At 36.3% G+C, this 17,325-nt stretch overlaps 1 protein-coding gene across 14 annotated transcripts in view; it reads left to right on the top strand.

Moving 5' to 3' along the window:
- RALGAPA1 (Ral GTPase activating protein catalytic subunit alpha 1) overlaps positions 1-17,325 on the top strand; it is a 114,735-nt gene that overhangs the window by 94,996 nt on the left and 2,414 nt on the right. For 7 of the 14 annotated variants that reach the window (XM_048950135.1, XM_048950138.1, XM_048950139.1 and 4 more), the window contains 2 exons: positions 10,152-10,276; positions 16,706-16,820. In XM_048950135.1, coding sequence (XP_048806092.1) covers positions 10,152-10,276; positions 16,706-16,820 — 240 coding nt within the window. Of the gene's footprint in view, positions 1-10,151; positions 10,277-10,902; positions 14,380-16,705; positions 16,821-17,325 lie in introns of those variants that run through there. The other 7 variants (XM_048950136.1, XM_048950147.1, XM_048950149.1 and 4 more) reach the window with 5 other exon arrangements.

The following is a 17,325-nucleotide window of genomic DNA, read 5'->3' as shown; positions in this document are numbered from 1 at the left end:
CACAACACACCATCAAGTTTCATTGATTCTTGTCTGGGCAATGTTAGTAAGACAAATCCTCCCTGGAAGGTGAACTGGAAATTCTTCCTACATGAGAGCTGCAGCACTGTACCTTCACTGTTTTATTTTCACCTCCATAGCCTGTTACCACAACATAGGCTAGTGGGGATGTTTTTAAATGCTGTAATTAGTCTTCTGACTGCATCACAAGTAAATTTAATGAGTAATCTGTTGCAATCCTGAGGTATTTTTCCTTCCAGTACTGTTAGTCATTTGATCACACTGTTGTTCATGCTAAATTGCAGTTCGGGGTTTGTAAATTTTGTGCACAATAAATGGTAGCAAAACTGAGACTTTCTTCTATATGTTTGTGTTAATCAGCTGCTGCTATATTTCAAACAGATAATTCATTGAATGCCCGTTCTTCCTCTTACTGCAGAGAAGATTATATTTAAGTCAAGATTAATGGATAGATTCTGATGTTAAAACCCAGTCTCTGAGCCTGACATTCCCTAGAGGCATATAGTGCATTAGTTCAAGCCAATATGCTGCTTATCATAGATGCTATGACACTGTCTTGAATGACGGTTTACTGTACTTTGTTACTGCTTACTCTGGTAATAAAATCACTATATTGTGTTCTTGATAATTACAATATTAAATAGAAACTTAATTTGATTACTGCACATTTAGATACAGATAGTTCTTAAGTAATTGTCCGCTGTAAAATTTCTGATACTCATTTTTTTTCACTCACGAGGTGTGTTCTGTCAGTTTAATACTTAGTTCAGTCACCTTAGCTGAAAAAGTGTTGAAAAAAAGATCAAAATGGGATTTTCAGTAAAAGGCAGTACCTTTTATCTTTTTTTTCACTTGAACCTTGTTGTTTTAAGATCATTCCTTAAGATGCTTTTGTTTGCCAAAGTCCTTAGAATAAAATAACTGTTAGGCTATACAGAGTAGAAGATAATAAATATTCAATAAATATTATTAATTCTGCATTTTTTCATCTTACCTTGGAAATTGCTAAAAATCTGGGAATCAGTGTTGTCATTTTTTCTGCTTGAGTGATTGATCAGAATTAGAATCTATTCAGTTTAATAAGTGTAATCTCAAAATATTTTGATATGGCTACCTTAAAACAATGACTTTTTATATAGTTGTTAAGTAGTTTGATTCAAGAGAATACTTATACTGAATGTGAGGTTTATGGTAAGTCCATTACAGTTGCAGTTTAATTCTACGCATCTTTTATGTGCCTTCTCTAAAGGAGCTTGGTACAGAGTGGTTACATTTTTCATTTCATAATTGAGTGTTTTAAGTGGTTAAGCATGGTCCAAATTTTATCTAATTCCAGTTTGTGTTAATGGTGCTACACTCACACTGCTTTAGCACCTGTTATGGATTTTGAGTCATCTGGCAGCCCGTGGGACTTAGATAAAGAAGTACCAGGTGTCCTGCCTGTCTCTTAATTGAGACGCAATGTAAACAATATAGACTTGGCAATATGGTTACAGGAATGGATTAAAGCCTCGCTTTGTCTGCTCTGATGAATCACAGCTTTTTCTTCGCAGAAGATGTTATAAACCACTGAAGAATTTAGTTAGCTTTAAGATCTGATGGAACAAGATAAAAAAATAAACAATGCATCAAGGATATTCCTAGAAGGACAGTACTGGGTTTTCCAATGAAAATGTAAGCATCAATTACAATTTCTTGCAATAATTTAGTAACTTTGCAAGTGCTTACACAGTAAAAATAAAGATTCTTATAAAAATCCAGATGAAGTCAATGCCTTCCAATGTATAATGTGGTGATAAACTAGGCAGAAAGCAATACACTGACTCAGAAGCACTCAGTGGCTGCAAATATGCCTAGATAATGCTTGCCCTTTTCATCATTTAACTATAGTTATCTATACTGGAATTAATCACCTTTAACTGTAAAATTAGTACTCTTAAAAAAGCTTCTAAATGGCAAAAATGTATGTTATAATTTACCCCCAAATTTTCAATTCATTAAAATATATTGAACTTTTTAGTAGCATTAAAAATAGCATGTAGTTTTAATTACATTCATTTAAAGAATAATGCGAATATATGCATTAAAAACAATTTTCAAAACCTAGAATGATGAGATTAATTTGTATGGATTTATCTATTATTTATTTCTGTATTTTAATCATGAAGATACATGCCTCAGAAATTGTCAGAGAACCCTTTGGCAGTTACAGTTTGTGTTGAGAAGGATTTTCATTAAGGATGCTAGATACTGCATTTTATGCTTGCTTAAATTCTGTTGTCTGTTACTTACTTTTAATACTGATTTAATTTTAACAATATATCTACTTTACTAGGTAGTTTGTCATATTAATGCTTTACTTTTTAAATTTACTGGGTTTTGATAATTAGCACTGAGTCCCTTCCACAGTTTTAAGATATCTTCATGAAAGGCAACTTAGAACTTTAAAAATATTACGGTGGGTCCTTTGAGTTTTATGTTCTGTTTTATGAGTAAGGAAATAGATTGTTATGTTTTACAAAAGTGCTGTCACTAATACTGAGAAAATGGGGGTAAAAATGGGGTAAAAATCACCTTAGAAAACTGTAAAATTATTCACCTTTTCAGTAGTGTCAAGCATTGTAATTTTTTGTTTCTTCTCTTTAACCTGAAAATCTTGCACTGGATATGAGAGGCATAAACTGAATTCTGCTTTATAAATCATCGGTGACGTGGGTAAACTCCAATTCTGTATGCAGACACTGCTTTCATTTACAGCATATCTGTGTAATGCACAGAGCAAAGTATTTATGTGCCAGTTTTCAATATTGGTAGTATTTAAGAAACAGAAAAGAATCTAGGCTGACTTTGAGAAATAAGTTGACATGAGTTAATAGAAGTTACAGTTGGGAAAAAGAATCTTTGTATACCGTGCAAAATAGATGCGGGAACCACTGAAGTGCATTACGTAGGTGCTACTTCCACAGTCACTTTTCAAAGTAGAACAGAACTTTAAGTATTCCTCTCAGTGTGGCCAGTTGATACTGATCTCCCACCTACATAGAAAACACAGCTAGTTGCAGGGCTTCCAACACTAGATCAATAGCATCCCAACTTAGATCCTTAATTCTAAGAGGCAACAAAAAGTACAAATTGTTGTGACTCAGTATGACTTCAGCTGATTTGACAACCACTGAACAATCTCTTTCTTTCAGAGTGAGATTTTCTGGAAAAAAAAAACTTCCATTTCAACAAGTATGATGGTTGGGTTTTGTCAAATTCTACTAAGGTTGTAACCTTAGGTTTTAATCTGTACTTGTTATCTTTTTCTGGAGGCAATTGTCCTTCACTTCTTTATGTCAGAAATTGAAATTTACAAGGAAGAATCTGCCTAATAAAATTGTTGCTTTCTTCGTTCTAAATACCTCAGATTGTAGCAATTCTGCAGAGTTTGAACCCCTTTTCAGACCCAGGAATCTAGCTTAAAATCCTACAAAATCTGCCATTTATTGTGCCTCACTATTTTCTCTCTTTTGTTTTTTTTTTTCCCCCTTTGGTCTTTAATATCCTGGGAGCTTTTTTGACTGTTGACAATATTGCACTGTTATTTTTCCTTGCAAAGAAGTGGGCTTCTAAATTTGCTGAGGGGGGTAGATATAAATAAGAAGGTGCCATCTTACGTAGCTTTTCTTAAAACATCGTTAATCTCTTTTATACATTGTGCGTGCAGTCAAAAAAAGCAGCCTCTTGTAGGTGTCCATTAAGCCTACAAACAAGTATCTCTGGATGGAAGACTTTCATTTTCCAGTTAAAAATTGAGCAGTACTTTGGCTATTGCTTGCCTAAACTGTTTTTCAAAGGCCTGGCTTGTACTCTCCACAATCATATCAATATGTATTGACTTCTTAGATGATTTTGCTAACAATTGAAACTGCCAGGGATGCAGCTGTACATGTATTTCTAACAATGGTTGGTAATTTAACCTGAGATGGTCCATCATGCTATTTAGAAATGCATTCTCTGGCTTTTGTTCTAAAAGGTATTTCTAGGCAATCATCAGAAGATTCTCTCTTTCCTAGCAGTGGAATCAAAGGCTCTCAGATTCTACATACCGTCAGTGTTGTGATCACATATACACTGTAACACCAATACACTGTTCTATTGTGATACGCTAAACAAATGTGCACATATATATATGTACATACATAAGCATCAGAACGGATGATTTATTAATAAAACTTTCATAGAGGTGCTTGATATTGTGATTTTTATTCAGTTTGTCTGGATGAGAGACAGCGATAGGAAAAAGAAGCAAAAAACAATAGCCCACATTTTTACTGTCTTTCATATACCTTTTGGAAATTCCTTTCCTTTTGTTATAATTCTGATTTCTAAGAAAACAGTTTTGTTTTCTCTTTACTGGGCTTAACCAGGCCACCAATTAAGGGGCTAGAAATACCTGCAACGTTGCTGGGCTTACAGCTTGAAACTTCGTAGTTGTGGGGTATTTCCTGAATTATTGTGACTCTGATGCCTTTTAAATCATCCTGAAGTCATACTGAAGTCATTTACTAAAATGGAAGCCGTAGCATGACATTTGATTGTTGTGTCTGAAATGGTAGATGCTTCTTTTGACAGGTAGAAAATTACAGGATTTCTGCAATTGATGTCTTTTGGTACTTCACACATACAGTCATTTAAAAATTTTTTGAACAAATGACACACTGACCTTTCAAAGAGTATTTACAATCATTAGAGATCTTTCTATAATCATTTTTGTGTATTACTGAACTGTGCCTTCAATCCTTTTTAAATTTTCCATCTTTGAATGCATTTTCCACCATTATCTTTCTCCTTAGAAGCTCCTTAGGAAATCTGTTGTGATAATACATTTTCTCATGCCTCTTGCTCATGCCTCTGTCTATCTGTTGAGCAGAGGTTGGTGTTTCTTTACTCATCTTACTTGTAAGGTGGCAGTGCATAGAGCTTTGAAAGCATGTTTACTGGATCAGTTCCCACACAAATACAACAGGAGTTAACTCAGTAGTTATATCAGTCATCTAAGAAATGAGTGGTTTCCAGTTTTGAGGCCACATCTACTGCCTCTTATAAGAATGTCATTCTAGTCATTGGAACTGAGGACATTTTGTAATAGGTGCACTTGGTTCACTGCTGAAATTGCTCTTCGTTTCATAACATGTCCTCATCATCACAGGGAGAGTACATGCTCATCTGTATAGAGCAGTGGTTATAGTACTTTGGTGAGAGAGAAGGTTATGGCCCCTGAGCTTATGGCCCCTGCTCAGGAAGTCTTCAGTGCCAACACTAGAATTTCTTCTCCAGTTCTTTTATAGATCTAGCATGTAGATGCTCCTGTAAGACAGATAACACAATTTTGAAAAGATATATTCTTAATTAAAGTCTTGGGAATTTTACTCCATGTTGAAACTACCTTTCCTTTGTATTTTCTCAGCTTCGGGTTAAATGAAATATTAGGATTGGTACTCTGGTGATGACTATAATGTGCTAATCATGAATTCATTCTTCTTTAACTGTTAAATACTAGATAGGTTACTTGCAATACATATTACTCAATTCTAAAGTTTATGGGCTGACTTTTTACTGAGTTTAGAAGGATGTAAATACAAATGGAGAAGAAAAGTGTAGTTAGATTGAGATTATAAACCTATGGAAATGATTATGAATAGATGATCTGATGTAAGAACTTGAAAGATGGAGACAGTAGATGGGGCTGGGCAATGGGAAGTACAGCTTACAGAGATTGCATGATTAGAATTGCAAGAAAGAAGAATTTGAGACAAATACCTAGAGATGAAGGTAATTAGGAAATAGATTTCCTCATCAAATGGAAGGATGACAAAATTGTGAATTAAAAAATGATCTATGAAGGAATTGTTCTGAATATGAAAGAAGGAGATGAGGATGGTGCATGAAGATGCACGCAAGAAAAATATTTTACTTGTATTATCATGTCATATGTGTAACCATAGATAGTGTATAAACATGACCATAGACCACAATCTCATTATACTGAGATGTGCAGACTAGACAAGTGCTGTTTGTGTCCTCAAAGTTTAACAGTTAAGTCTAAAAATGACAAAAAATGAAGGAGGATGCAAAATATAAGGATGTGTGAAACAGTAGTGAGAAGTATGAATGGCTGTGTGACCTGAATGCCAACAGATTATAAGCCTTCAAAGATGTCTTCTTAGCAGTTTTAATCAAATTGATCAAGTAGTTAATGACTACTGCAAGGAAATGGCAGATTGAAAATGATATCCAAAGAGAATGCCCGTCAATGCCCTGTGGCTCTGGGCAGCCTGGTCTAGTGGTTGGCAGCCCTGCACATAGCAGGGAGGTTGAAACTAGATCATCATTGAGGTCCTTTTCAACCCAGACCGGATTATGATTCGAAGCGGGATGCCCCGAAAGTGGACTCTGCTGTTCTGAGTATACAAAAATTCACATCAGTTGTAATGCAAATGAAATGTTAGTTGCAGTGACCACAACTTGAATGACCTGTAGAGGCGCAATTTCTGGCTTGTTTGTTGTTGTTATATTGATTGTATATTGCACGGCTACAACTTCTGAAAAAACATAATGAAATAATTTCATCAGATCTTTGGATGTTTTATTGTGCTTTTTGTGTTATGTTTCTGCCAGTTTTTAGCTGACAGATTTGAGTGAGTGTCTGTACAGTTAATGCATATCTTGCACTTCTATCCATTCTCTTTTTTGTCAGTTAGCATCTTCTCAGAAGCAGAAAGTGTTTAGTCACAAACTTTCTTTTTTAGTGACAAACTGATTATTTCTCTGCTGGTTTTGTCTGTGTGTCCTTCCCGTTCTGTCTTAATTGGGATGCTAGTGGCAACATCCACTCACAGTAAGAATGTAGCCTGCATTTCCACTGTTATTACTAGCCAATGAGTTTGTGTGTGCCGCTCAATTTATAGGTGCTAATAACTCTTCCCTAGAGAGCAGCATTTTAAAGAAATAAATGTCTAGCCTAATAGAAGTAATGCAAAAATTAACCTCCATGGGATTGGATACTTGCAGATAAGTAGCATTTAAATGAAGTGTAGAGCTGGATTATCTCAGTCAGAAATGCATAAAAATGAAGTTTTAAAATACTGGAATATTTTTGAAGTACGTGCAAGTAGTTGTAAGTGTCCAAACCTCAGCTACTCATTTTCTAACACAGAAGAGCTGTTCTGAGGAGATTGTATCTTCTTAGTGCAAGTTTTGGACTTGACTTACACATCAGATTTGTGGGTATTTTTTTTGCAGAGTTCTGTTTTTGACACAGTGCAGATAGTTTTGAGGATTGCTAAGATGAGAGGCAACCAGGCCAGCTGAATTACCTTTCTCTGAGTGTGCTAAGTGTGCATTTGAATTAGTCTTCTAGAACTGATATAAGCATGTCCTTTCCACTGAGTAACAAAAACGTCATTATCCTCCTCAGTCAGCATCTGTGTCAAGACTTCTTTATTTGGTTAGGAGATGGGTACATAGACTGGAGAATGAGAAAGTCCTTCTGCATTCAAAGTGGTAACTTTCCTTCATTTCTGCCTTATTTGTGTGTAAGCTTTGGATATAATAGGATAACCTGAAAGATTTTCTTCAGAGACCTCTAAAAGTAGAGCATTTGAAAAGGAGGTAGGTGTCTCCACCCTACTTTACCATGAAACATTTTACCCATTCAAGCAGACTTTTAAAAACAGCTTGTTTTGATAGCAGCCTGTTCTGTGGGCCTTCAGCCTTTGCTTCCTGGCAGCACCTTTGGTGCGAAAAGAGAGTGATCAATTGGGAGACTATCAGTGCCAGCATGCATAGAGTGATAAGTTAACACACCACTGGGAATTTCTAGGGCCCACCAAGATACTTCACTTCTAATGTGCTAACAAGCTCATTTTTCTACCTCTTGCCTCTTCAGTTATTTTTTTTTTCTCAGAAGAGCTTAGAAGTTGAGTGCATCAGGCATAATGAAAAGCTCTGTAGGAGGGAGAAGCAATAACCCCATTTTTCCCTTTTCAGCCAAATAGAAAATTAGTTTCTGGTAATACACAAAGGCCAGTATATTTTGTGCAAGGGGCACTGCTGTGAATCAAAGGACTCTATTAACTGCAGAAAATTCAGCAGCTGTGAATCTCCCCCAATGAAAAAAAGTGCTTTTCAACAAGTTGTGAGATACGTAGTATTATTTAGACTTCAACCATCAGTTTCATCCTCTACCACTTATACATAGCCTCTTTAAAAATGTTCTATATTACTCTTCTCTCTTAAGGCTCAACGCTATGTTTATCCCCCAACCTAACTCTTTACAATAGGAGATTTTTGTATTTTCTCTTGTCCCAGTGCTTCTATCATAGCTTCTCCAGATAGAGAATTCTGCTGGGTTTCAGCTCTCTCTGGATCCAAAAGACAAAAATTGGAGCACAGATTTTAAAGGTAAAATTGTTTTGCAGTTTCACTGCATAACCAAGTTGTGATCTAAGGAAACACCACTAAGGTGATCATATTCAGTAGAAAGTTGTTTTCAGATAATACAGTCTCTGCATTCCTATGATTAGATGCACTGCAAAATATATAGTAAATACTGTACAGAAGAAAAGTTCTGTAATAGTTGAACTCTAGTTTTCATAGCTAAGATGAAGGGTATTGTTTCCAGCTGTAATATAGAGCTGAGAATATTTATTATAAATAACTGAAAACGATTATTTAAAATGTTAGCACTTGTTAATAAAAACTGTAGTCACTTCTAATGCAATTCTCTTGTTTAATTTACTAAAATATATGTGCAAGATACAGAGATTAATATTATCCCCATTTCACAGATGAAATTGAGTCAAAAGGGAAGTTTCCTCACTCCCTCTCCTGCTCCAAAAGAGCAGCAAACCAGAAGTCAGACCTCAGAACCTTTGAGAACTGATTCTGAGTACATTCCTCCACTGAATGCTGATTTGGATTTTATTGTGCATATTTTTTGCTTGGTTGGTTTGGTTTTGGTTGTTGTTTTTTTTTTTTTTTGGAAGGGGTAATGGAGACAATATATATGTATGTATGAGGCGAACACAATCTTACTATCAACAGATAAATTACAAAAACAAGACATGCACAATCATAAATGTCAGGAAAAAATTTTGGTCATGTTGTGTTTATGTGAGATAACTTGGGAAAGTCTCTGTCATTCAGCACGTTGAGTCCAGCTGGAGGACTTTGAAAGTTGTCAGAGAAAAGGTTAACTGATTTCTCAGTTCAGGAACTATATGACGTGAAGTCAGCATGGTAGTTTTTCTTGATAATTGTATGTTGCTGCCTGCTGCTCTACATTTTGACAGCCATTTCCATAGTTGCTTTCGTGAACAGCAGAAATATTCTCTCTTTTTCTCGCTCTCTCTGTGCTAACAGCACAATCAGGCCTGCTGGAACAAGCAGCCTGGAGAGGGTTCTTCAAAAGCAGCAACACTTGAAGACACTGCTCTCTTGTCAATAATATCAGAAAGGGAGAACAAGGTGAAAAGGAAGAAGAACAGTATTTTGCTGTCAGTGCCCTGCCAGCTCCCCGTTAGCTGGTATTTAGGGGTCTCTCAGATACTCTACAAATACTTTTGCATGTTTTTCAGCATAATCAATTAGGGTTTTTTTCCCAGTACCCAAATTAAACTCTGTACTTATCTTAGCTGCATGTGTGTTTAGGGATTATGGAAAGAGTTTGTCATTGCAAAGTGCAAAATGAATTATTTTGTTAATGCTCATGTTACTTTTCATGCTATATTCTTAAAAATGTAGGTGTTTAAATTTAATTTTAACCAGGGTAGCCGAAGTATTTTGTTTAGAGATAACATTTAAACAGCTGTAGTTTGAAAAGATTTTCGGAAAGTGTGATATGAAGCTTGAAAAGGGAATGATGTAACAATAAGGCTCACATTGATTGTATTTGTCATACAGTTTCTATTATTACAGTGCTTCAGGTAATCTTTTGTTATCTTAAGTTATGTAAGGAATTAAAAATAAATGTGTGCCGTCATTGAAATACATATTTAACATTAAGAGCTCTGAATTACTGGGCACTGTTATTTAGCAATTACAGTACGTGATATAAATTGCTCCTTAATTCTCAGCTAAACCAGCTATGAGGAGAGAGCACGATACCTGCAAACAATTGTTCAGCATCACCTAGAACCTACAACTTTTGAGGATTTTGCTGCTCAGGTTTTCTGTCCAGCACCTTACCACCATTTTCCCTCAGATGCAGGTAAGAAGAACAGTGAAGAACTGTTCTTACACAGTCTTACATCAAATGCAGTATCCTTACTTATAAAGAATGAAAATTCAAATCTTTTCATATTATTAATGGTTTCCATTAATGTGAAAGTCTATATACATCTATTAAAGAACTTCTTCAAAGTTACCTTTAGCCCTTTTTCTTTTGTCTGGCATCATGAGCCAATGCCAGACAGTAAGACTTGGCAAGCTCCTTTAATGTAGCAAGTGTATTTTCACAATGTATTTTATTGCATTCCCCCATGTAAAATTTCCATGGCTTGTCAGTACTGATTCATGTAGGCTGGTTTAGGCTAGTGTAGGCTTCTTTAATGTCAGTATGCCTTCCCTGTAAAAAAGTTTTAAACTCTTTACATTTTTAGAATGAAAAGTTTAAAACTAGAAACCTGAGAGCCTTGCAGTCATCTGTTTCCAGGTTGTTAGTTGCAGAGTTTTCTTAAGGTCATTTTTGCTTTCCACTGTTCTCTAAGAGGATACTGCATTTTCAGTTACTAATAAGAAAATTGCTAAGAGAATGAGTAACTCAAGGCCTTCCTGTTCTGAAATTTCCTGAACTCCTTATGATTATTTCATTTATTTTATTTCCCCTCTTTTTAGATCATTAAATATCAGTTCTGTTTATCTGAAGGTAAGACAAAGTGTCCAAAAAACCCTTTGTTCCTATTACTTTTACTAGAGCACTAAGCTTGTAACCAGATTGTATGCAAACTTTCCTTGTTGCCCTTGTTCACACTAAAAAGAATTTCACACTGATTGAGAAATGACCACTACATCTTCTTAAAGTTTTAGTCTTTTACTAACCTCAGGTCTGCATGAAGCACTAACACTGGTTCTGGGATTAAGGTAACTAATGGTAGAGACAGTTGTTGAATGAGTAACACTTTATTGTATTGACCTTCGTTTCTCAGCATGAACAAGTAGTACTGAATGGCAGTGGTGTGTTTTGTACCCTGTACTGTCTTTCATTGATGTTGTAAGGCATTCTGCAGTGATAACATAGGAAAGAAGGAGAAGAAGAATGTGTAACACTTGAAATTCTCAAATAAATCAAAGTGCTATTGTGGAAAAGCTGTAAATCTAAATAAAATGCATTTTGTAAGAATTAATTAATTTGGTAAGTTATTATCTCAAAATTTGTTTCTTAATTGATAAAATATGCAGAAATAAGTTTCAGAATTACAAAAGCATTCTGACGAGGTCTGCAGACTGAGAGATGTTAAAACAGAGAGATTCTTTTGTGTGTAAGTATAAACCATGACTAGAAGTTAGTTTCGGAGTGTAAGTGGCAGAGCTATCCCAGTGTAAATAATCAAAACCAAGGGGAAACTAAATTAAAAGGCAGTAATTTAAAACTAATTAAATTAGTTCAAAGATAGTAACATAATTTAATGTATGACAGCATTTGAATAGGAAGAATCTGTAACTGGAAACTTTAAAAACAATGACCAGACACACCAATCCTTGCCACTTTTCCTACCTATTGCACTCAGTATGTATTCAGCATCAGACACTCATAGTGCATAGTCTAGTGTGCTTGTATCAGTTCTGCCTGTTCACTTTTAGAAATCTCATTTCAGGCTAAGTGGTTCTGTGTTCTTCATCTAGCTTATTCTTTCAGGGAGAAGCAAAGCTACTTCTCCCCATTGCACCAAACTAATACAGGGCATTGCTCCACATGGCAATTCCTGTGTTCCCTTAAAAATTGTCTGAGTCATACTTGCTTACTCTAACTTCTGAATTCTGAAAAAAAAAATTGATTTTTGTCTTAAGCTTTCTCTCCCATGTAACGTTTTTCTGCAGAAATCTCATTAATAGGAATCTGTGATGCATTTCACATCAGAGTGAATGCGCATGTTTACACTCCACAAAATGTGATGCCTTGTCCTAAGGGAGATGTTCTCCTGGACTTTGTGCCATATAGTGGCAGTCATCTCCCAAGCTTGATTCATCTGGAAACCACCAGTTTCCAGTTCTAATGAAGATATACCTGTGAGTAGGGTAAATGCAGATGACCCTCAATTTTGAAGGACCATGGTCCTAAGAAAGATTCCACCAGGTTTCTACTTTCCATGGATCTGGCAACTCTTGAAAGATGAGTGTGGAGGTCTGACTTGTTCCAGGACTGCACAAAGGAGTGGCACTGGAGTCCTGCCTGGGCATCTGCACACATTCATTGCACCCAGAATGACTCAAAACTTTGCAGGCTACCTGCCAGATGTTTTCACAGCACCTGAAAATTTCTGACCAGTTTCTAAAATTATGTTGCAGTTATTTTTCAAAATTAAAAATATTTTGTCTGCTTTTTATGAAGAAAGACCAGAAATAACCAGAAAATATTTCCATATGTTAGACATCACAGACTTGAATGTTTACTTGGATCATGATTTCAAAGCTTATAGTTGTTGAATATCTTCAATTTTTATAAATAATACTACATACATATAATTCCTTACTCTGGGACAGATATAAGGAAGCAGTGAAGCTACAAAAGCCCACCACCAGGCACTGTAAATTTTGTTGTGATCCTATCAGCCACTTTCAGCATGCCATGTTTTTCAATTAATCTATGACAACTGGCCAATAGAGAACATGCTGTTCAGTGACAGTGTACTTTTTCTGTTTATGAAAGCTTCAATCATCAACAAAAACTGTTTCCTTCCTTAAAGTGGTTGCTCATTGATACAATGTTGTTTTGGCAGCTGCTGTTTTGTCTAGATATGTAAGTTATCCTGTCAAAATATCTGCAAAATCCCCCTCCCCATGCTTAGGAATTTGACTGGTGTAATGTATGTATGCTTTTTTTTTTTTTTTTTAATTGAGAGTTACCTCTATTTAGTCACAGAATGTAATTCATTTGCTACTCCATTTTTTACTTTTTGCTGTCTCTAAAGAAAGAGTAACTGCAAACTAAGATTTCCTACTATACAGCTATTGAGTAAACCCAATTTCTGTGACACCAGAGTAGTCCAAGGAAACTGTCAGTAACAAGCTCAATGATATTGAAGGGCTTATTGACCTCATGATGCTAAGATTCTGAGTTTTAAATTGTATTGATGATTTACTTTTGGTTCTTCTTTGTGGTACTTTTTTTAACTCTCTCTGCTACCATAAATCGGACTGCAGTATAGTAAACCTCATAGAAAGGGAACCTCTCTGCTATAGTGCCTTACTTGTGATGCCAGCAGAAGACCTTTTGCTCTTATTAATCATTCCTGTGTTTTCAAGTCAGAGCTCAGTACAGTTATGCTGACTTACATGTAGAGAAGTGGAGGAATGTGGAGTCAGTGGTTCTTCAGCCTTGTACAAGAAGATCTCACGTTCTAGAGCTTGTATCATCATCCCTGCTGCTTGTTTGCTGGGTACCTTTGAATGAAGAATTTCATAATCTTTTTTATCCTGTCTTAGCCCTTCACAGATGATGGTGGTGCTTTTCTCACCGCATTGGTCTAACCACTGCTCTTGATGATGGTTGGAGTCTGTGATTGAAAACACTCTTAAAAGCAAGAGTGTTTTATGAAAGCTGTTTGTCTAGTAAGGCTGTGAAGAGTTTCTCATTATTCTTCTCCAGTCCAGTCTTATTATGAATTTTTTGTACTTCCAAGTCAGAGCAAAACAACAGAACTTAATAAAATTTTCCAAAAATTCCACATTGGACAACTGAAACTGAAACATTAAATGTTTCTGAATAGCTATTGACCACTTTGGTCATAGTAAGCTGACAATCCTCAGCACTTTGAAGCAGTAAATTCAGTGTAGACTACAGCAACCTGATCTAGCTTAGATGTCCCTGTTCACTGCAGGGGAGTTGGACTAGATGACCTTTAAAGGTCCCTTCCAACTCAGATGATTCTGTGATTCTCTGACTGCTGGAGTCCCAAACAAATCAACTTCATACGTTTACTGGCGTTTACTGAAAAAAATGTAATATGGTTGTCCAATTAAAAAAATACATATATGTACCAAGGGATGAAATTAAAACAGCATGTACAATTCTAATTCTGGTATTTCCTAGCTTTTGAACATTTGACTTTATAGATCAATTGTTTTGTAACTACATGTAATGTGTAGGTTTTTTCCATTCTTGTTTTTGCTTAAGGCGTAGGACAAAAGAGAAACTGTAACACTGATTAATAGCCATCATGATTCATAAGCAAAACTGTAACCTTAAGATCCACCACCAGTTTCTGAGAACTGGGGCAGTGCAGTGATTTGTGGTAACAGAGCGCTGTCTTATCTCTGCCTGAACCTCTACCAATGGAAAGAGTGGATGTTCAAGGTATTTGCTGATGCAGAATAGGTTTCTCCAGTAGTCAGCTTTCCAGACAGGTTCTGAAGAGTATTCTTTGCTGGACATAAGCTCTTCCACTCATGTTCCATAAACCCCTTTTGGTTGTGCATCTTTCTCGTGTCTGGCTCCAACTTTTTGTCTCCTACTTAGCTTCAGCCCTCCAGGTTTCCAGGCCACTCACATCTCTTCCTCTGCCTCTCATCTTGCTTGGCAGCTGCTTTTGCAGTCATCCTCTCTGTACCTGCTTCTTGCTTCTTTTCATCTTTTCTGCAAACTGTTGATAGATATAATGCTTTGGCCCTAGCAAGGCTCACCTGAGTGTAACTGATAGCCTGGCCAGCTTTGGGCTGGTGTTTGTGAGAGTGGCAGAGAGCACAAACTATTCAAGTGATTTTTCTCTTCCCTGGAGGTCAGGAAAGGCAGGGCTTGGAGTATCTTAAAATCAGAATTTACCAACATAAACAAATGGTATTTCCCTGGGTAGCTGTTCACAGAAATGACGCTCAGAAAAACACTAATCACACAACTGATGTGATAAAGCCAGAAAGCTCAACAGGCAACGGATCAGCACCCCACTGCACTCGTGGTCTAAATTTTTCACCTCTGCAAGTCAGAACTGTTGAGTGAGATGTTCTATGTAAATGGGTGTGCTATGGTGTATCCGTATCCTTTCTAAGTCAGTCTGTAGTTAGGATTCCTTTTAATGTTTAAATAGCTCCATTCTGAGACAAATAAAAATCCTACTGTCTTTAGAGGATCCTAAAAATTGTAGGTGTATTGGGAAAATGTCTCCTTTCAACTCCCCTGAATAGCTTCCATGTTCACAAACAACTGAAACAGCTTCACGCTGTGATCCCACGCTATCGAACTGGTATCAAGCTGATAAAATGCTCCATGCCAGTTTGGTCAGTTGTCAAGCTTAAGAGACTAAAAAAAATGAATGACTTTTAAACATTTTTCAAACTCTTAAAAAAGTTAATTCATCTGTTTTGTTTATTTTAATTGAATTTTCTTATTACAGGTCAATTGAGAAAAAGGCCTTCTTGTTTAATCCTATTTTTATAGTTTGGATAACTAAATATTTAATTGCACAAAGATATAAAACTTCAAACTGAAGGTTTTAAAACTTGAGAATTTATATAACCACACTTTGTGTGTGTGTGTGTGTGTGTGTGTATGTGTGCACCTATAGATATATATTCATATCTAAAATCCAAAGAAAATGAGTAATCAGTCTGTTGATTCCTGTGAGACTTCAAATATATTTTAAGTGCCATTATTCTTCACTCTTCTGTTGTGGTATGTTCAGATGTGAAAATCACTTCACATGACTTCTGTTCTTTAGCAACTCTAAGTCAGTTTCTTAAAATTGGACTATATGTGAATTCTGTGATTTCTAATGTCTGTTTGCAGAAATTATGATCAAAATTTTAAGATATTACAAGAATAATATCAATAATACCCTGATTGAAATACTTGGAGTTTTAAGGCTTTCCTTATCCAGCCCTTGATAAAATTTTGAAGTATGGTTTTACTCCTTAACTTGACTAGCTCAAATCCAGTGTTTTTTCTTCTTGACGTGATTTCAGTCTCATGTGGAGATTGGCTGTAATTATAGCATACTTAAAAGATGGGACAGCTGGGGAGCAGAAGCCATATGTCAGATTGCCATTTGTTTTTCCTTCTAGGTTGTGTGTCTGTGTGTGAGTATTTAACTGTTTTCACAGACTTTGAGAAAACGTTGCAGACTATGCTTAGGATGTATCTGTTGCTATAAACAAGGTTGCTGGATCTGGATAATGTCATAGAATTCTTTTCTTTCTCTCTCCCTTCCTTTTTTCTTGTAATGCTTAGTTGGTAAGTATGACACCGGATTTGTGAGCTGTTGCTTCATTGCACATAACTAACTCATCACTCTCTTTAACCTGTAGCATGAGCAGCAATTACATAATGAAATTCGAAATTCTGTTTTCTGTACTCATCTGTTAATACCCTTCAATCTCTGCGGTTCGTGTCTCATGTCTCACACCTGTTATCTTTTATCTTTTCTCCTCCCCCTTCCTCACTTCTTTCCACTTCTCCTTCCTCATCACTTCTTCATTCTCAACAAAGAAAGAAATGCTGTGATATTTCTTCTCCTTCCAAAACCTCCACTAGAAAGCATTGGCCACATCAAGGTAAAGGGCAAAGGCTTGAAACGGAAGGTCTTTCACGCTAGCTGTGAATGGTATGCTGTGCAAAACAACAATGGTTATTTTCTGTTCTCTAACTTCCACCGTTTGAAATGCTTTAATTCCTTGTAAAATTAGAACAAGATAGAATTTCAGAAAATGAGAGTGCATGTTTCCCTGCCTGCCTTTTTTTATGAGGCGCAGTAAGTCAGGCATTATCGTGCTTTTCCAGATTGTTTGGCAATGAGGTCTCCAGCTCATGAAGAGAATTGCTGTCCCCAGCTGGGGAACAAATAGCAGCCCTTTTTCCTCCCCGTCACCTCAGAGGCTGGTGTAAACTGGAGAAAGAGAGTGTGGGGCCTTGGAGGAACGGGCAGGTAGTGGCCAGGCCAGGAGGACTCTAGGCACCCAACCCTTCAGGCTTATGGCAGTGCTTTAACTGTACTCTCAGACTTCCTATCTGAATTTTTTGCCATGATTTTATTTGACAGGAGTCTTTCCAAAGAAAAGAAAAGTTCTGTTTTTAGCGGGGGTTTTTTGAACCCATTATATGTGAAATGT

Source organism: Lagopus muta, chromosome 6 (genome assembly GCF_023343835.1).
Source record: "Lagopus muta isolate bLagMut1 chromosome 6, bLagMut1 primary, whole genome shotgun sequence".
In the NCBI taxonomy this organism is placed as follows: Eukaryota; Metazoa; Chordata; class Aves; order Galliformes; family Phasianidae; genus Lagopus; species Lagopus muta.
The sequence above is the reverse complement of the archived record's forward strand: the minus strand, read 5'-3'. Positions and strand labels throughout refer to the sequence as shown.